The sequence below is a fragment of the Ixodes scapularis genome, unplaced genomic scaffold, assembly GCF_016920785.2.
Source record: "Ixodes scapularis isolate PalLabHiFi unplaced genomic scaffold, ASM1692078v2 PGA_scaffold0__279_contigs__length_252992795, whole genome shotgun sequence".
In the NCBI taxonomy this organism is placed as follows: Eukaryota; Metazoa; Arthropoda; class Arachnida; order Ixodida; family Ixodidae; genus Ixodes; species Ixodes scapularis.
The window spans coordinates 88516201-88532406 of NW_024609835.1; the positions used below are offsets into that span (position 1 = coordinate 88516201).

At 46.8% G+C, this 16206-nt stretch overlaps 1 protein-coding gene across 7 annotated transcripts in view; it reads left to right on the forward strand.

Annotated features, from left to right (window-relative positions):
• LOC8034227 (cytoplasmic dynein 1 intermediate chain 2) overlaps positions 1-5449 on the forward strand; it is a 42725-nt gene extending 37276 nt beyond the window's left edge. For all 7 annotated transcript variants that reach the window (XM_029989418.4, XM_029989414.4, XM_029989415.4 and 4 more), the window contains one exon: positions 4991-5449. In XM_029989418.4, the coding sequence (XP_029845278.1) occupies positions 4991-5128 (138 nt within the window). In that variant the 3' untranslated portion in view covers positions 5129-5449. The remainder of the gene's footprint in view (positions 1-4990) is intronic.
• Positions 5450-16206: the final 10757 nt, after the last annotated feature.

Genomic DNA, 16206 nt, shown 5'->3' on the forward strand with positions numbered 1-16206 from the left:
ACAACAAGCATGCATTAAGACAAGCTATACGTCTCAGGCTTGTGCTAAAGCTTCGTGGTCTGGCCATTTAGGTAAGTTTAGAGATCACAAATGACGCTCTCGGGACCAGAAAGCATGAGATAACGGTTGTTAATAGTCTACGCTCTATGTGTGACCTCTAGTCGACGTGTTGATCGAAACCGAAACCATGCCACTCTCCTCCCTGGCCAACTAGTTCCCAGAGTGCAACGCGTGCCGTGTTGCATGCAGGGCTTCATGGAAGTAGTCTATTAACGAAGATCCAAAGCAGTTTTTATCTGTGCAAGTTTCCGTGTGTGAATGTTGGACGTGTTGTAGTTGGCTTGTCAAAAATATTTTTTTCTTGAACCTGCTTATTTACAGGAACTGTAGCAAAACATTTAAAAAAAAACCCTTGTGTGTTTGTTGCACAAATTATAGGTAATCTGAGGCTGCAACAGCCTGACAACATGGCATCTCTTTGGCCCTATAATGCTCTGACGGCATCCAGCAGATATATTTCGAAAAATTATCTTAAAAGGAGAAATAGAAGCCAAGGACCAAGTTCTTTCTAGCTTAGCATTGCTTCTGCTCAATATGGATCAATCTGGACAAGCTTCAAATCATCATTGAAGTAATTCACAATACATGGCATACCAAGTGCATTGAGCACAAGTACTATTCCATAAGGCAAAGCATAAAAAAAGTTATTTTCAGTGGTGAGCTTTTAATATCTGTATCTTCCCACGTCGTGCTACTATTTCTCGGCATAACAATAAATTTTATTTCACGCAATATTTTTTTTTTCTATCAAAAATATGTTTCTGCATGAATATACTATTTGTAAATGAAGCTATGGCTAAAAGATAATGGAGTGACTTTATGATTAAAGTCTCCGAGCCAACATTAAATGCCCGCCCTTATGCATGAGGAATAGTAAAGGGGCTGTCAAGCTCAAGTTGAGTTTCTCAAACCATGACACTCTTCAGGCACAGACACAAAGTAACCAGTGGTTCAGCTGACTGAGCCAGTAAAGACTGGTTCCCACATTTGCATTTGACTGTACCAAGTCTGTTGTGATTTCTGGTAACCTCTTAACACACCGGCACACTGGTGTCATCTGCCCCGGAACACTTCTGACCTGCCCATATGTTTCAATGAAGGCTTTAGATAAATCATTAAAGATAGGGTGGTTGAGAAAAAAAACAACTTTGAGAACAAACTGCCAGCCACGGAGGACGTCAGGGAGTGCAAAGACTATACTAATTAGCTAAATAATTAAGTAAAATTTTTGATCAAGCAGTGCTTGCAGGTACAGTGAAACCCATTTAGAACGAACCCACATACAGTGAAATATTCTCGATATCAAACCCGCGGAAAATTTAAATAAAAAGGCATGTAAAAAAATTTTTCAGCCTTTCCACTCTCGTGAAGAAGGAAGACCAGCAGAGCTGTACTCGATACACTGTGTGCTTCTTCGTCGTCGTCTGTTTTTCGCACTGTTTCCTACGATGAATTCCCACCAACGCACCCAACTACCATTCTTCTATTATAGCTGGAAAGGTTGCCGCCATCTACGAGCGACGGCGGAAACCATACTGGTTGTGTGCGTGCCACCGTCGCTTATAGATGGCAGTAGCTGTCCAGGTAGGTTTGTGCCAATATACATGGACACGATCCTGGGGAACCTAGCCCTTACAGCTCCGCTGTAAAAGTACTTTTTACAACCAACAACATATTGGCCATGTAAAACCTTTTTTCCCCCAGTCAGGCTTCCAAGATGTGCAAGCAATCGTCTTCTAGCCTGTCCCTTCCCCCAAAAAAGAAATAGGAAAGAAAAAAATGCCAAAAGCTCAAATTGCAAACAAAATGTAGCGAAGAGAAGGGATTCAGAAGGGGGGAGAAAGCTAAAAAATACATTGCATGCATGCACAGAAAAAAAACACACTTTATTATAAAGCATTTGCCCACGAAGAGAATCGATTCAGAGGGGAGATAAGCTAAAAAAAAAAAAAAGAAGAAAACCTTTTAGCGCGTTGTTACAAGGTGGAAGTGAAGAGATGAGAAAAAAAGAGAAGCGCTCGCCTTACAACGAACGCATCGTGGAAGTTCGTTGTAAATGATTTCTGCTATATTGAACTACTTGCTATATTGAACTGATCGTATTGTTTCCTGCGGTTTGTTATAAACTGGTTTGATGTAGTCCAGATTGAGAATCATAGAATGAAAATATTGACGGTGGAAAGATGCCTCCTTCCTTCCATTCGGTTTCATTTTGGCGGTCTCAAGACTCTGTTGAATGAGGAGCTCTCATTCTCTGAATTCAATAGACCCTTTTTGCGAAATTCATTCGGGCCCTCTCAATAGCTATCATCACCTAAGTGTGTATCGTCTGTACATGCGAATGGCGGCCTTTTGATGGCTGGTGAAGGAAAATTATGAAGACTGAAACCGATGTGGAGCTCGAGCATCTAGATGTTAGGTCGCTTTACTCTTGTTCTATGTCACTGTGACGAGACTTATAGGCTTGTATGCGCTACGCATCTCAGGCTGTCATGTCAGTCCTTGGAATTTTTGGCTTTGGCGCGCCCCAGATAGCTCTTGACAATGAAATGTTCATTTTATCTAGAGGTTTACTCAACTATAAGCACCTTGTGCAGGGTTGTAGTTTCTTGACACCATTGAAACTGAAGCAAATAGAGAAATTACTGTATGTCTACCGTTGATGAATAGGTGCCAGATTTTATCTGCCATAAGCATGGAACAATTTGGACGGATATTTCAGCCACTAGATGGCACTGAATTTGTGAAAGGGTGTGTTCCGAGAAGTGTTAAGAATTCTGAACTCGAAGAGCCAGGGCAGTCTACGAGTGAAGCAACCATCTAGCCTGTATCATGTGCATGTAGCGTCTAATTTCAGAACTATGAATAGCCTCAGCAATGTAGTGGATATAACTATTAGCTCTTTCTTGGGCAAGTTGAAATGTGGTGGTGCCAGTGTGCAAATAGCCCCCAACCACTTCCGGCCCTGTACTAGACGGCGGGTTTTGCAGTATTTGCAAAATCAAATAAACACGCCGTCTTCTGGAAATGGCCGCTTATAGCACTGTCAGAGTTAATTTACTCTTATGATAAAGGATCGGTAAAAAATGAGGAGATATACGTGAACCGGAAGTGTGCCGAGGTTTCCCAATAAATGGTGCCACTAAGTTTGTTACCAAACAAAAAAGGGCAAATAGTTCCTTAAAGGGACACTAACACCCCCCCAAAATTTGTTTTCATGTTTTGCCAGGTGATTCATTATGGTGTCGGAATACTAACCAATTAATATTTTCCTACAGAGTCACATATTTTTTTACTAAAGCCAAAAAACACAACTGCACGAAACTGAAACCGAAACCCACGTACCGCACAGAGATGTGGAGGAGAGAGTGAGTGGCGGAAGTCACGTGGCTACACCCGACCGTGTGATTTTTTTTTTTTTTTTTTTTTTTCCGGGTGCAGCAAACGAAATTTGTTCGAGATTTGTTTGCTGTGCAATTACTTTGAAGTTATGTTTGTTCCGCTCGCTGTTCTGTACTTTAAGATGAGGTGTTTTGTACATTTAAGTGTTGGCAATTAGTAGTGAGTGCCCGTGGGGAATTCCTTTGATCGGCTCCGAAAAAAATACTCCCAAGATGTTGCGTGAAGAGCTGCCTCACATCTGAAAGAGGCATTGTGCGGCAGAGGTGTCAGAAATGGAATCCCATACCATTTAGTTCAGCGACGTATCGTCCACTACAGTTTTCTTTGTTTTTTCAGTGATAATTGTAAAAAAAAAAAAAGAAATGTAAACATCGCAATATGTTTTGAAAAAAAAAAAAAAATATTGTATGCCCACATTAGGGATTGAACCCGTGCTTGCTACGTGTGAGGCGGGCGTCTTTCCACTGAGCTACTGAAGGAACTCTTTCGTTCGTAGTAATGCATCCGGTCAACCATATGTCGGAGAGTTAGCTGCCGATTTCCCTCCAGTACATGTACTCCTGGCTTGAAGCCGGGCAGCACCACGCATTGGCCACATTCGCACCGAGTAAAGAAACCATACGCATGCGTATTCAACTCGCCGTACGCACTTCGTGCTTGATGTTTGAGCGAGTGATGTCTTCAGCTGCGAGAAGGGACGACGGCTTGGCGACGTCTTTGTGCAATCGGCTTGCTAATCGGGCGTGTTGTACGGGATAAATATCAATTCTTTTGATCGGTCCAAAATTTCTCTTTAGAAGGAAGACAGAATTCACCGGCACCATGAACAGCAGCTCTGAAGTAGAGGTTCCACGCCCGTCGTCTGCTGCCACCCGCGAGTCCCACGAAACATGAAACGACGCCATGTTGAGAATTATGCAGTGAATGCACAGAATGCTTCCAGTTGTCTGTGCAACCTTTTTTTTTGCTTCAATCAATGTATTTGCAGCTCTTTGAAAGCCACAAAAAATGGGTTCCATATTTTTTTCTATTTTTAGTATTGACTGTGTGCCTTCAATGACCCACGACTTTGATTAAATTTGGTGGTCGCGTCGTAACCTTAGAAAACGGCCCGTGACCACGGAAAAGAGTGAGCGCGACCCACACCGGCCAGTTCTCGATCAACGGTTTTCGGGCGGAAAGAAACCGAATTTCGAGCCGCAAATTCTGTTCTGGGTGGTTGGGCTCTCATATGTCGCATAAAACTAAAAACCTCGGCAAGCATAAATACCCTGTCAGTGTCCCTTTAAAGACTTAACAGATAGGAGCCCCACAGGGCTTGCACAGAGTTTCGCATTTAGGCGGGAACTTTCAGATCTGTAATCGCCGCCGTACATATACAGCGGCAACCATCTAGGATTATCAGAAGTAAATGGAGCAGTTGAGCTCAAATGTAGTTTTTTGTATTGTGACACTTGTTAGGCATTGAAATGAGGTAATCGAGTGCTCAATTGACTGAAACTGTAATATGCGCCATACCTGTTTGCAGCAACTGGCCGTGCCAAAGAACGACGAGTGGTCGAGGTTTGTCCAGACTCTGCAGGAGCTCAAGAACAACCAGGCAGATCAGGATCTGGACAACTTCAACCTGTCCTCCATGTCGGCAACTCCGCCCTCCTTCGCCTGACCAAAAGACGCCACGCTTGCTCGCTTCTTCCTGGTTCATTTTGCGGTGCAGCTAATTTATATGCTACCACCTTTATTTAACTTCAGCTCACAGAAGTTGGAAGACACAGTTCTTGTTGCGCAGCGAAGGGAAAAGTATTTTTGTGTGACATCAATCTTGTGTGTACACATGTACAGTGTAGGCAACATTTCATAGGGAGCAAATTAAATTGCAGTGTGTTTTTTTATTTCATTTTTTTAAAACTTCGCACGAAGGCTGTTTTGTGTTCCGGTTATATGTTTTCGGGATGTTTTCGGCTTGTAATAAAGTGACGGAACACAAGATGCGGAGTTGGAATGAGTGATGTTGATGAGCTTGTGCCCATGTCAAGTAGAGTGATCGAGCTGTGAGCAGTGCCACACAGATTATTGGGTCATAGTTCTTTTGGGAAGACCAGTTTCTGGTTAGGAGTGAGGTTGTCCTGTCGTACAATCGACCAAGTTTATTTGGCAATTGCCTCTGAAAATTGCTGGATGTCTGCACCAGGTATAGTGAATTCGTGAGAAGAATTTTCCTAAACCTGACACTGGATCATCCACTTCTCCTGTGTTTTAAAACGCATTAATGGAAGCCCTGCACCATTTGCAACAAACTGCGCCGTGGACTCGAGCCTGCTCTATGTGGCACCAAAAACGCCATTTCTGCGGAAACTTGTGTCATACTTGCACCAAGGTGACAAGGTGAGCTTCAGCATAGCAAAGAAGGGAAGAGGGTTCTCATATGGGAGTGTGCACGAGATCGCATCTGCCACAATTGTGTACGAAAGTTAAAATTCTGGATTAAAACTTGTGTTTGGATGAGTTGGTTCATACTGATTTAAAAGGTTAAAGAGCGCAACAAATCAAGGACAATAAAGACGCAAAGACGACAGGACGGGCGCTAACTCACAACTGACTTTATTGGAAAAAACACTCACTTTTGTACACAAGAAGAAAGTGAGTGTTTTTTTCTAATAAAGTCAGTTATGAGTTAGCGCCCGTCCTGTCGTCCTTGTGTCTTTATTGTCCTTGTTGCGCTCTTTAACCTTTTAAATCAGTTAAAATTCTTCCCTTTAGCCTGAAAGTGAGCAGACCGGTTAGTCTGTTAAATGCATACAGGCATTGACGTTCCAGACCTTATGTTCACTGCTCGTGGGTTGAGCCTCGCTGCTTTGCACTGCTTTCAGCAGTGGCCGGCGCAAAAGAGCTTCCATTATCTCGATAGGCTTAGAAAGCAATCTTTTTTTTTTTTTTCCCAAGACCACAGCAGGTGCTTAAAGGGACAATGAAGACGATTTTAATTAAATTTTTTAAATGGTGTTTTTAGGCTTCTTAGGAACCTGGCATACTGCCCAATTTTTTATAGACATTTGTGAGGCGTATTTCTGTACCTACGAAAGAACTGAAGAAACCGAAACTGAACTATCTGTTTCTCAATTTTGGGCCTCCGAAAACGGAGGTGACGTAGGGAGTGACGTCACATGTGAATTGTCGGTACCGGTAGCATTTAGGGCGTCGAGACTGGTTACCGCGGTGGGTTATAGCAGCGCTGTGTTCTTTATTTTATATATTTTGTTTGCCCATAGTTGTTCGTTGCCCGTTTCGCGTGCAGTGTAGCAAAGAGAAAAAGAATTATGGTGTTTTATTTGCGGTTTAGTTATCATTTTTGGTTCGATTTATAGTTTTCATGGTTATTCAAGTGGAATTAGAACAGTGTTCATAAAAACCACGAACCAAAGCGTGACCGAAAGCACGTTTCTCATTTCGACCAATCGCTGACGCGTCTCTTGTGACGTCACGCTTCCAGGCCCCGCAGGGTCACGTGACCTCCGCTTCTGCTGGTTTCTCCCGCAACGCTCGGGGCGTCGCCTCGATCGATCCCGGTACGATTAACCGCGACTGTTTAATTGATTCGCGCGGCACACAAGCGCCGGTTTCGGCTGAAATTTTGGCAACATGGCCTGAGACGTGCCGGGAACCCAGTTCAGTCGCCAAAAAAATATCCGAAATTGCCTTCATTGTCCCTTTAAAGGGGCCCTACAAGGACTCTCTTACTGATTTTTAATTTGCACCGAACCTGAGCGCACTGAACGTAGTAACTTAGTGAAACTTTTCTCAAATTTCGCTTTATTTTAGAAGTTATAGGCAAATTAAAATTACAAAAAACAAAAAATAACCCCCATGACGTCCTTGGTTGCTTCAGTGGCCATGAACTACACTAGAGGTAGTGAGCTAGCGAGCACGGCTGCCGCACTCCGTGTCGACGGCTCGAGAGGGCGCCACTAATGCATGTTCTGGATCAGCTGTATGAAGCTAGGCAAAGCGAACATGAATTTGCAGTAGCTGTGTATGTGCGCCGCCATAACGGACCTTCAGTTTTTTGTTTCCTCTTATTTCGTTTACTTCACTTCATCATTATCATAGCAGGGCAGCCGGCAAGTTGATTTCATTTTAGATTTTATTGCTTCCTTCTCGCCATTTGCTTTTGTGGAGGCTCGTCAACGCCCGTTTCAGTGGCTCGTTATCTCGGTAAGACTAGAGCACTATATAGCTCCTACGGAGCAGAGTAGCGCAATCCTTTGAACCCTGTGTTTTGCCGACAAGATGGCCGACAGAGCGGCTCGGCGCGAGTCGCGTGGTACTCAGGGTTCCAGGAGGCGGCCCGCCCTATGGGAGAATACATGGAGATCGATACAACACGGCTGATTCAAAAATGAACGCCGAGTTCACACTTTTCAAAACTAGTCAGCCGTGAAGTTAGTAAAGCACTAAACACTTTGTCAAAGTTTTAATGACATCGGATGCGTGTGCAAATTTCGAGAAGGCAATTTCCAAGGCAATGGCGTTTGAAGCAGACGATTTTTGCTCGCAGCGGAGATGGGCTTTTCAGGTTGGCCGGAGCGGGTCACGTGAATGGTGTGACGTTGCCGTGTCGTCTGCTGCATGATGCCGCTCAAGCAATTTTTTTAAAAAAAAAGTCAGGTTCTTGCGGGGCGCAAAACTTAGCGCAAATTATTCTAAAATGTTTCATTATTATGTCAAAAACGATTGCCATTTCGTATATTCCCACAATACTGAAGAAACAACGATTTTCTCACGTTCTCCATGCATTTCTGACCGCAGTTGGAACCTCCGGGCGTTCGCCGCTAGTCGCCGAGATGCGGCGTTCTAGATTGCGCTACTCTGCTCCGAAGGAGCTATATAGTGCTCTATGTAAGACAAGAGAAGGTCGGCAATGGCGGCTGTAATCTTCCGCGTGTGCCAGGGCAGCTCGCATTGCATTTGCTGCGCGATTAAACACTAATTCGGCATGACACTTCATTGGCCACAAACGACAGCAAACACGGGGTAAAGATCAGTTCAGAACGGGAGCCACTTCGCGCTGCCATACCGCGAAAAGGCCAAACCTTAAGCCAAAGCTGCTCGCCAAAGGCCTTGGGAACGCTCGGAACCGGTCGGATCCTTCAGTCCGTACCACCGCAGCGCCGCCGCGTACATCCGGGACCCTTCTACGCTTGCCGCTCGTTGGCGCCTGATCCCACAACATCTTTCTATTATGCGCCGCCTTTTACACCGCTTGGTGGCGGGTATGTCGGCGGGTCATTTGTTGCTCCCGTACTATAAACTGCATTTGTTTCTTTTCTGATCTAAAAATGTCAAAAACTACTTTTATAAATAATTGAAACAGTTCGCGCCACTTATATATTGTATTTCGACAAAAAAGAAGCTTTTAGCAGCTCTGACCAGTAGTAAGCCCAGGACCTAAGACGTCGCATATCGCGCGCTTTCGGCACCGCGGGTTGCCCCCGTCGGTGGAGGAGGTTTCTGCGTCGTCCGGGTTAAAATATAACGCTCTGATATTTAGTTACTCTCTCCGTGCCCGCTGGCTTGCCCGAACCCCAAGAGGCGTGGAAACCGCAAAAAAAGGTAGGCTCTTAAATATGATTGCGGTCTTCTCTGCAGTGCTAGTAGCGTCCTGCGGACCGGAAGCCCGGGGAATCGGCGGCCTAGTGTGTTAGCGCACCGCAGCTCCGAGCACGTGGAGCGAAAGCTCGTGCTGCAGAAAATCCCCACCTGTCCTCGTTTCGATCTGGATAAGCGTCTTACCGGTGTGCGTTCGTATATCACTACCGTAAAATCCCGTACGACGCTCACACAAAATGGAAATAAATGGGGGAAAAAAACATGTGGTGGGCTGTCTTTAAAAATGCGACAGCAAAAATTTATAAAAAAAAAAGCGAAAAGACACTGGGCTTTTTGCTACAAAGCGCATAAAACGGGAACTGATAACGTGGATTGCGGACATGGCAAATTTGCGCTTTATGATGCGGTATTCACGCGGTAGTTTGCTACATCCTGTGTCATAGGTTGTACATGGATAAACGTGCAGGCAGATTAGTAGTCTATTCACACGATGCATCTTGTTGGCGAATCTTTTGTCGCGAAACTTGGTTTCGAAAAATGAATTCCCCGTTGTTTTTTTTTTTCCAGAACCGATTTAATGTTTAGTGGGCGTGGCCAATGACGTCACGGATGTCAAAATAAGTTTTTTTTTTATTTTGACGTCTAGGACGTCACAATAATATTCACTGTTATTTTGACGTCAACCACACAATTTATTTTAGATGCCGCTGACTGCATTTTGAAATGTCGGCCGCTCGGCGTGTGTGTGGTCAGGTGCTCAGCGGTGTCCGCGCTCATCCAATTAAAGGAGCTCCCATGCAACAATTTCAGTGCTTTGCTTAAATAATTTGGGAGTTGGCGCCTCGACCTTTTTCAAGTAAAGGGCATCAAAACCGCTTTTGCCTGCATCTCCTAGTTTTTATTTTAAAAATGGACAAAAATTGTGGTTTCCGGCACCTCTCAACTCCTTCACCACCTTCCGAGTCACGTGCGCTGTGACGTCAATGGGGGTCGCGTGGTGTTCCGGTGAAGCTCCCTCTAGAGTTATCAGTGAGCATTGAGAACTCATCCGCTTGCGACCGTGTGACCACGTGCTGGCGCAGCGCGAACAATATGGTGAAAGGAGGAAAGTCCCATCCTGGTCATAGGGGCCTCATCTGCCCCCGTCCCCGTCCCCCTCCAACTTCTAGCGGCTGTTCGCGGTAGCAGATAGAGCTGACGGTTTCGTGGACCTAGGATAAATGGCGCCACTAAAACTCCGTATAATAAAAGTTTTGTCGATGATACCAGGTTTTTGACATATTTATATTTATGTTGGAACGACAAGATTTGTGGAAAAGTTACCTTTTATCGAGCAGGTATTCGCACAACTTGCTATATTTATACAAGACCCCCATTGACGTCATCCCGCTTGGTTCTCATGGCCGCCGCTCGCGGCTGCAGGTCGGGGAATATTCTATTGATGGCCTGTAGTTGAGCCGGTTGGTTATCCATGCTTACTGATTACCAGCTGAACGTTAGGAAAAGCGACGAAGAGAGAAAGAAACACACTGCTGGACTATCAACCCTTTTTAATAAACTTCCTTTTCCTCAACCCAATCCTAAAAAAAGTAGCTTCTTCTTCAGTCAGAGCTTAGACTTAAACTTCCTTTTTCTCCTCACAAACCGTGGTGTTCTCCACCTCTTCGACTTTCCCCATCCTAAAAGGGTAGCTTCTTCTACTTCAGTCGGAGCTTAGACAGAAACTTCCTTTTTCTCCTCACGATCCGTGGAGTTTTTGTCTTCTTCGACTCTCGGATCTTGAAAAATTTCCTTATTTTTGTCTTTTATACTTCCGGTGGTGTCACCCTCGTTTTACTCGGTCGGATCTTGGAGTCACAAGGTCCCAACTTGGTTCATCCGAGGTGCCGCTCTCCTCAGATACATTTTTTCTTTGGGCAAGAGCGCAATGGAGGCAACACTGACGCATTCTCCCTCCCCCTCCTCAATGGCCAACGCCTCAAGGAGCTCCCTTCCAAGCTGCTTTCGGTGTTTTGCTAAGACGGTTGCGCTCCATTGCGCTCTTGCCCAAAGAAAAAATGTACCTGAGGAGAGCGGCACCTCGGATGAACCAAGTTGGGACCTTGTGACTCCAAGATCCGACCGAGTAAAACGAGGGTGACACCACCGGAAGTATAAAAGACAAAAAGAAGGAAATTTTTCAAGATCCGAGAGTCGAAGACAAAAACTCCACGGATCGTGAGGAGAAAAAGGAAGTTTCTGTCTAAGCTCCGACTGAAGTAGAAGCTACCCTTTTAGGATGGGGAAAGTCGAAGAGGTGGAGAACACCACGGTTAGTGAGGAGAAAAAGGAAGTTTAAGTCTAAGCTCTGACTGAAGAAGAAGAAGCTACCTTTTTAGGATTGGGTTGAGGAAAAGGAAGTTTATTAAAAAGGGTTGATAGTCCAGCAGTGTGTTTCTTTCTCTCTTCGTCGCTTTTCCTACCGTTCAGCTGGTAATCAGTAAGCATGAATATTCTATTTTTGGACTCGTGATTACGCGGCGGAATCGCAACGTTTCGAAGAAAAACGATATGTTTTCTATCTTTTGTGACAAGATAAACATCGTTAAAAGCAGAAGATGCCAATTCTTTCAACGTTAAAATCGTTGCACAGCTTCTTTAAGGCGGCGGTCCCACGGCGGCCATCTTGAACAAGCCATTAGTTCAACCACTAGATGGCGGCACTCATCCGTGTGGCCAGAAAACGGGCTTGTGGCAGTGGTTCCTCCTCTGCTCTTAATTTCCTCCTTTCTGCTGCTCGCCCTTGCACGTTCAGCGCTCAGCGCGTGCTCCCGCCGACACAAATACCAGCAAACGTGCCAGTGGTGCTTATTAGCGCCGAGATGTTTAGGTGGCGCATTCTTATGGTTTCCATCCGTGACGTCACGACTGGGATTTGCCTCGTCGTGACGTCACCAGTTGTTATCCTGGCTACTTACCATCAGATGGGACGACGAGTTCGGTGGTCTGTTTAAAAAGCACAGTGGAAGCTAGGAGCCATCATAATCCGAAACTAACACCGTCAATGTTGACGATCTGACAATGCTGAAATGCCCATGGTTTGGCCAATCGTGGGAAGCTGACCGCAGCGACGCTTTTGGTCGCGCACATCGCTAATAGTGCCCAGTTCGCACAGAAGCGGAGCCCAGCTAGCTCATCGACCCGATCGAGAGTGCCCAGCTGGGCAAAATGTGTTCTTTGATACTGGCTTTGTTTCGCGCTACAGGGTTGGCAACGCGATCTCGTTAGAGACTCACCAGCCAGTGGCTATCGTTTTAACTATTCAAGAAATAAAAACATAGTCAATCAATCAGTGAAGAATGTTATCAAATGTTAAAGAACATATATAATACCCGTGCCACACGGGCAACTCGAATGCCATTTACAACGAATGACATTTGAGCGGACGTCCAATCAGCGCGCGACACTGTAGTGCATGCATTTCACGCGCGACAGATTGCGAGCTGATTCGCCGATCACACAAATGCGAATGAAAGAATGCGCGCGATACGAACAATATAAATACTAAAATGGCGAAGGATGAATGGATGGATGTTAATGGTCATACTCTTTGTAACGTGCGGCAGCTTGCGCCACCTACCTTAAGTCTAAAAGGACAAACATATGATTCCTCTTGCCCTTCTGAGACCAATTTGTTCCCCCTAGCCGCCACCAGGGGTGCTATTCTGGTCACAAACGGTCACGTTCGTGTTTCTCGAAAACTCCTCCCCCCTACGAACCGCGCGCTCCTATTGGCCACAGCCCGCGTGATAATTCCACGTGGTTCCCATGGGAACGTTCGCGAAACACGAAAGCAACTGTTTGCCGTAACTGTCACTCTTCGAGCTCGGACCGTGACGACAAAGTGACGTATGACCACGTCCGACCTACGTAGCACATAGCGGAAGTCGCGTAACTAGATTAACTGCGGTATTACTCGACACACCCTACTCTCTGTTTCACTAAGAGTGCGAGCTAGTGCGGGTGTAGGAGCTACAAGAACGTGCTCCTAGCTTTCAACGTCCCTGTCGAGCAGGCGCGCTTGCGCAGTGCAAACCAACGTTCGTGCAAGCATCGTTTGGGGTGATGTGCTCGTGCTTTTAACTTCTGTTTCTATTGCACGAAGGGGAACAAGCTTTGGGCAGGATTCTAGAGCGTAGAAAATGGCGGCGATGCTTGTTGCGCAACGATGGCTCGATTAAGGCGTACAATGACGGGTTTTCCGCGAGCACCGGTAGCCTTCGCGATGCACGGCGACTGTTTCTGACGACAATACCGCTTGTCAAAAAGCACCGTGTGATCGCAGTGTGACCAGCTGCGCGACGAGAGACGGCGACGATGAGAGATGATGATCGTCGAGCAGCAGCAGACCAATTGGATCGCACTAATGGCGAATTCCACTGGTCGTTTTGGAGCGCGCCGGGATCGACTTTTCTGGAGCGAGCCTATTTCGCTGGGCGATCGGGATTGAGACCGACATGTTTCACTGGTTGTTTTGGATTAGCTCCCGCTCCAGATCTTGATCTGGATCCGATGGCGAATTCCACAGGGCGTTTTGGAGCGCGCCGGGATAAGTTGTCCAGATCCGGAATGGAGCTCACAATCCGAACGGGGTCGCGCCGGCGATGGATCCCTATGTGGAACATGACCACTGCTCCCGGATCGGCATTTGCCTTCATGTCATTCGACTGGCGGGGAATCCCCTTTCCGCGGCCGCCGCGGTCGTTTTGAAGACGTTTTCGCAATCGCGGTGCTAACACGTGTTCAACAACAGTCGGGCAACATGTTGCTGCCGCCCGGCAACAGTGTTGCCCCATTTGTTGTCCGACAACCCTGTCACACCGTGCTGACGGCGAGGACAACACGGGGAACACTCCGCCATCTTGATTGTTTACTTTCGTTCGTGTGCGGCGCGGAATCGCTGGAAATGTGACTCTACAAAGCGCCAGCGCGTCCGAAGGGCCGGGAATTACCACGGTACGACATCAACCAGTGGCTGTAATTAGAAAACTTGACACGGGGAGTATTTTCCGCTCTTTATTTTATTAAGATGTTCTTCATTCGCTGACAAAGCAGATAGCCCTAACCGAGGAAAGTGACATCGCTGATATATGTTCGGCATTTACGCCACCGTATGAAGTGTTTCTGTCCGGTTCTTTCATGCAATTCCTATTTCTACTGTGAAATTGCGTTAGCACCGGCAGTACCCCAAACCGTCTTTTGTAACGTGATGTTCAGCTGAACTGACAGTGCTTCAAAACTGCGACACCGACACCATCGGCCTTCATAACAATCGGTGGAATAAATAGTTTTCAACGCTGTCTACTTGTCTACCGCCTGCTATGTGATCGATTCATTTCCCCAAAACGTCCTGGTTTTTTTTTTTTAAACAAATGAGGTGTCTGGGGGGCTATGTGGCGCTTTTTGCACTCCCAGGAGACTAGGGACAGGGAAGTGACGTCAACGACACAGCAAACGCGGATTGGGTGTTGATTTCGTTTTCTTCTGTCAACATCCAATCTGCATTTGCTGTGCCGTTGACGTCACTTCCCTCTTCCAAGTCTCCTGGGAGTGCAAAAAGCGCTACATAGCACCCCTGGTAGCGGCTGGTTCCAAGTTCCAAACATCAACGTTTTCGAGATCGCGGCGCTAACACGTGTTCGACGCACGAGCGGAAGGAATGGCTCAGGAGCGTCTAGCAAAGATTGCCGGAATGCCCGTAGCGCGGCAAAATCTTTTCTTCTCTTCTCCTTCCTTGAAAACGAACCGGCTGTCGAGCCAAGGGGTAAGCAAGCGGCTATTACCATTTCTTCTGAGGCGAGATCAGGCGAGATGCCCGCGAGAAAGGAAGTCACGTGTGTGCGCCGAGGGCTGACCCGGCTGGCTTCCGGTTGAATCCGCCGAAATCGGGGGAGCGAGTTTTCTCGGATCCAGATCGAGATCTGGAGCGGGAGCTAATCCAAAACGACCAGTGGAACAAGTTCGTCTCGATCCCGATCGCCCATGAAATAGGCTCGCTCCAGAAAAGTCGATCCCGGCGCGCTCCAAAACGACCAGTGGAATTCGCCACGAGAAAAGTCGCTCCCACGATTTCGGAGCCCTCGGCGCACACACGTGATTTCCTTTCTCGTGGGGCATCTCGCCTGATCTCGCCCATTTCGCCTCAGAAGAAGAAGAAGCACGTCACGGGATGGGCTCCTAGATTGTCTCGACATCAGAAGAATTCCTAATGGCCGCTTGCTTACCGCTTGGCTCGACAGCCGGTTCGTTTTCCAGGAAGGAGAAGAGAAGGTATTTGCCGCGTTACGGGCATTCCGGCAATCGCTGCTAGAAGCGCCTGAGCCATCCCTGCCACTCGTGCGTCGAACACGTGTTAGCTCCGCGTAGCGAAAACGTCTTCGAAACGACCGCGGCGGCCGCGAAAAGGGGATTCTCAGGCAGTTGAATGACGGGAAGGCATCCGCCGATCCCGGAGCAGTGGTCATGTTCCACTGAGGATCCGTAGGCGGCGCGACCCCGTTCGGATCTTGTGCTCCAATCCGGATCTGGTCAACTGATCCCGGCGCGCTCCAAAACGCCCAGTGGAATTCGCCAATAGCTAATGCCCAGTGGATGGTGATCAGAGCCGTGACGGCCGTCGCGAGTGTCGCTGTCAACCGGCTGGAAAGAGGCGGCTGGGTCGACGAAACCCCGAACCGAGGCAGCTGAGGCATGTGCGAAAGAAGGCTTTTGTCGCCACCACGACAAGCGCACCGACGTCGTGGGGTGTGTTGACTGAACCTAGAATCTAACAGAACCTTCGTCACCATCATCATCGGTCTGAAGGAGATCGTCACCGTTCTGAAGGACTCCCAACACTTTTCCGCAAACACCACTTTGTCATTAACAACTTGGTGGTAAGTTTACGTTAAAACTTCAGGGTTTCTACCGCTTCGAATTTAGTGCACGCTTAGTACCTATGTCTTCAGTTGACCATTTGTTGCGGTTTGTAGCTACTGTCAGTCACGCAATAAAATCTGAATGGGTTGCTGATGGCATTTTATTGTATCAACTAGATATTTTACCCTTTCACGCCAAGCTTCTGGAATTGCATGTCAGTCATCTGAAAGTCATAAGAAC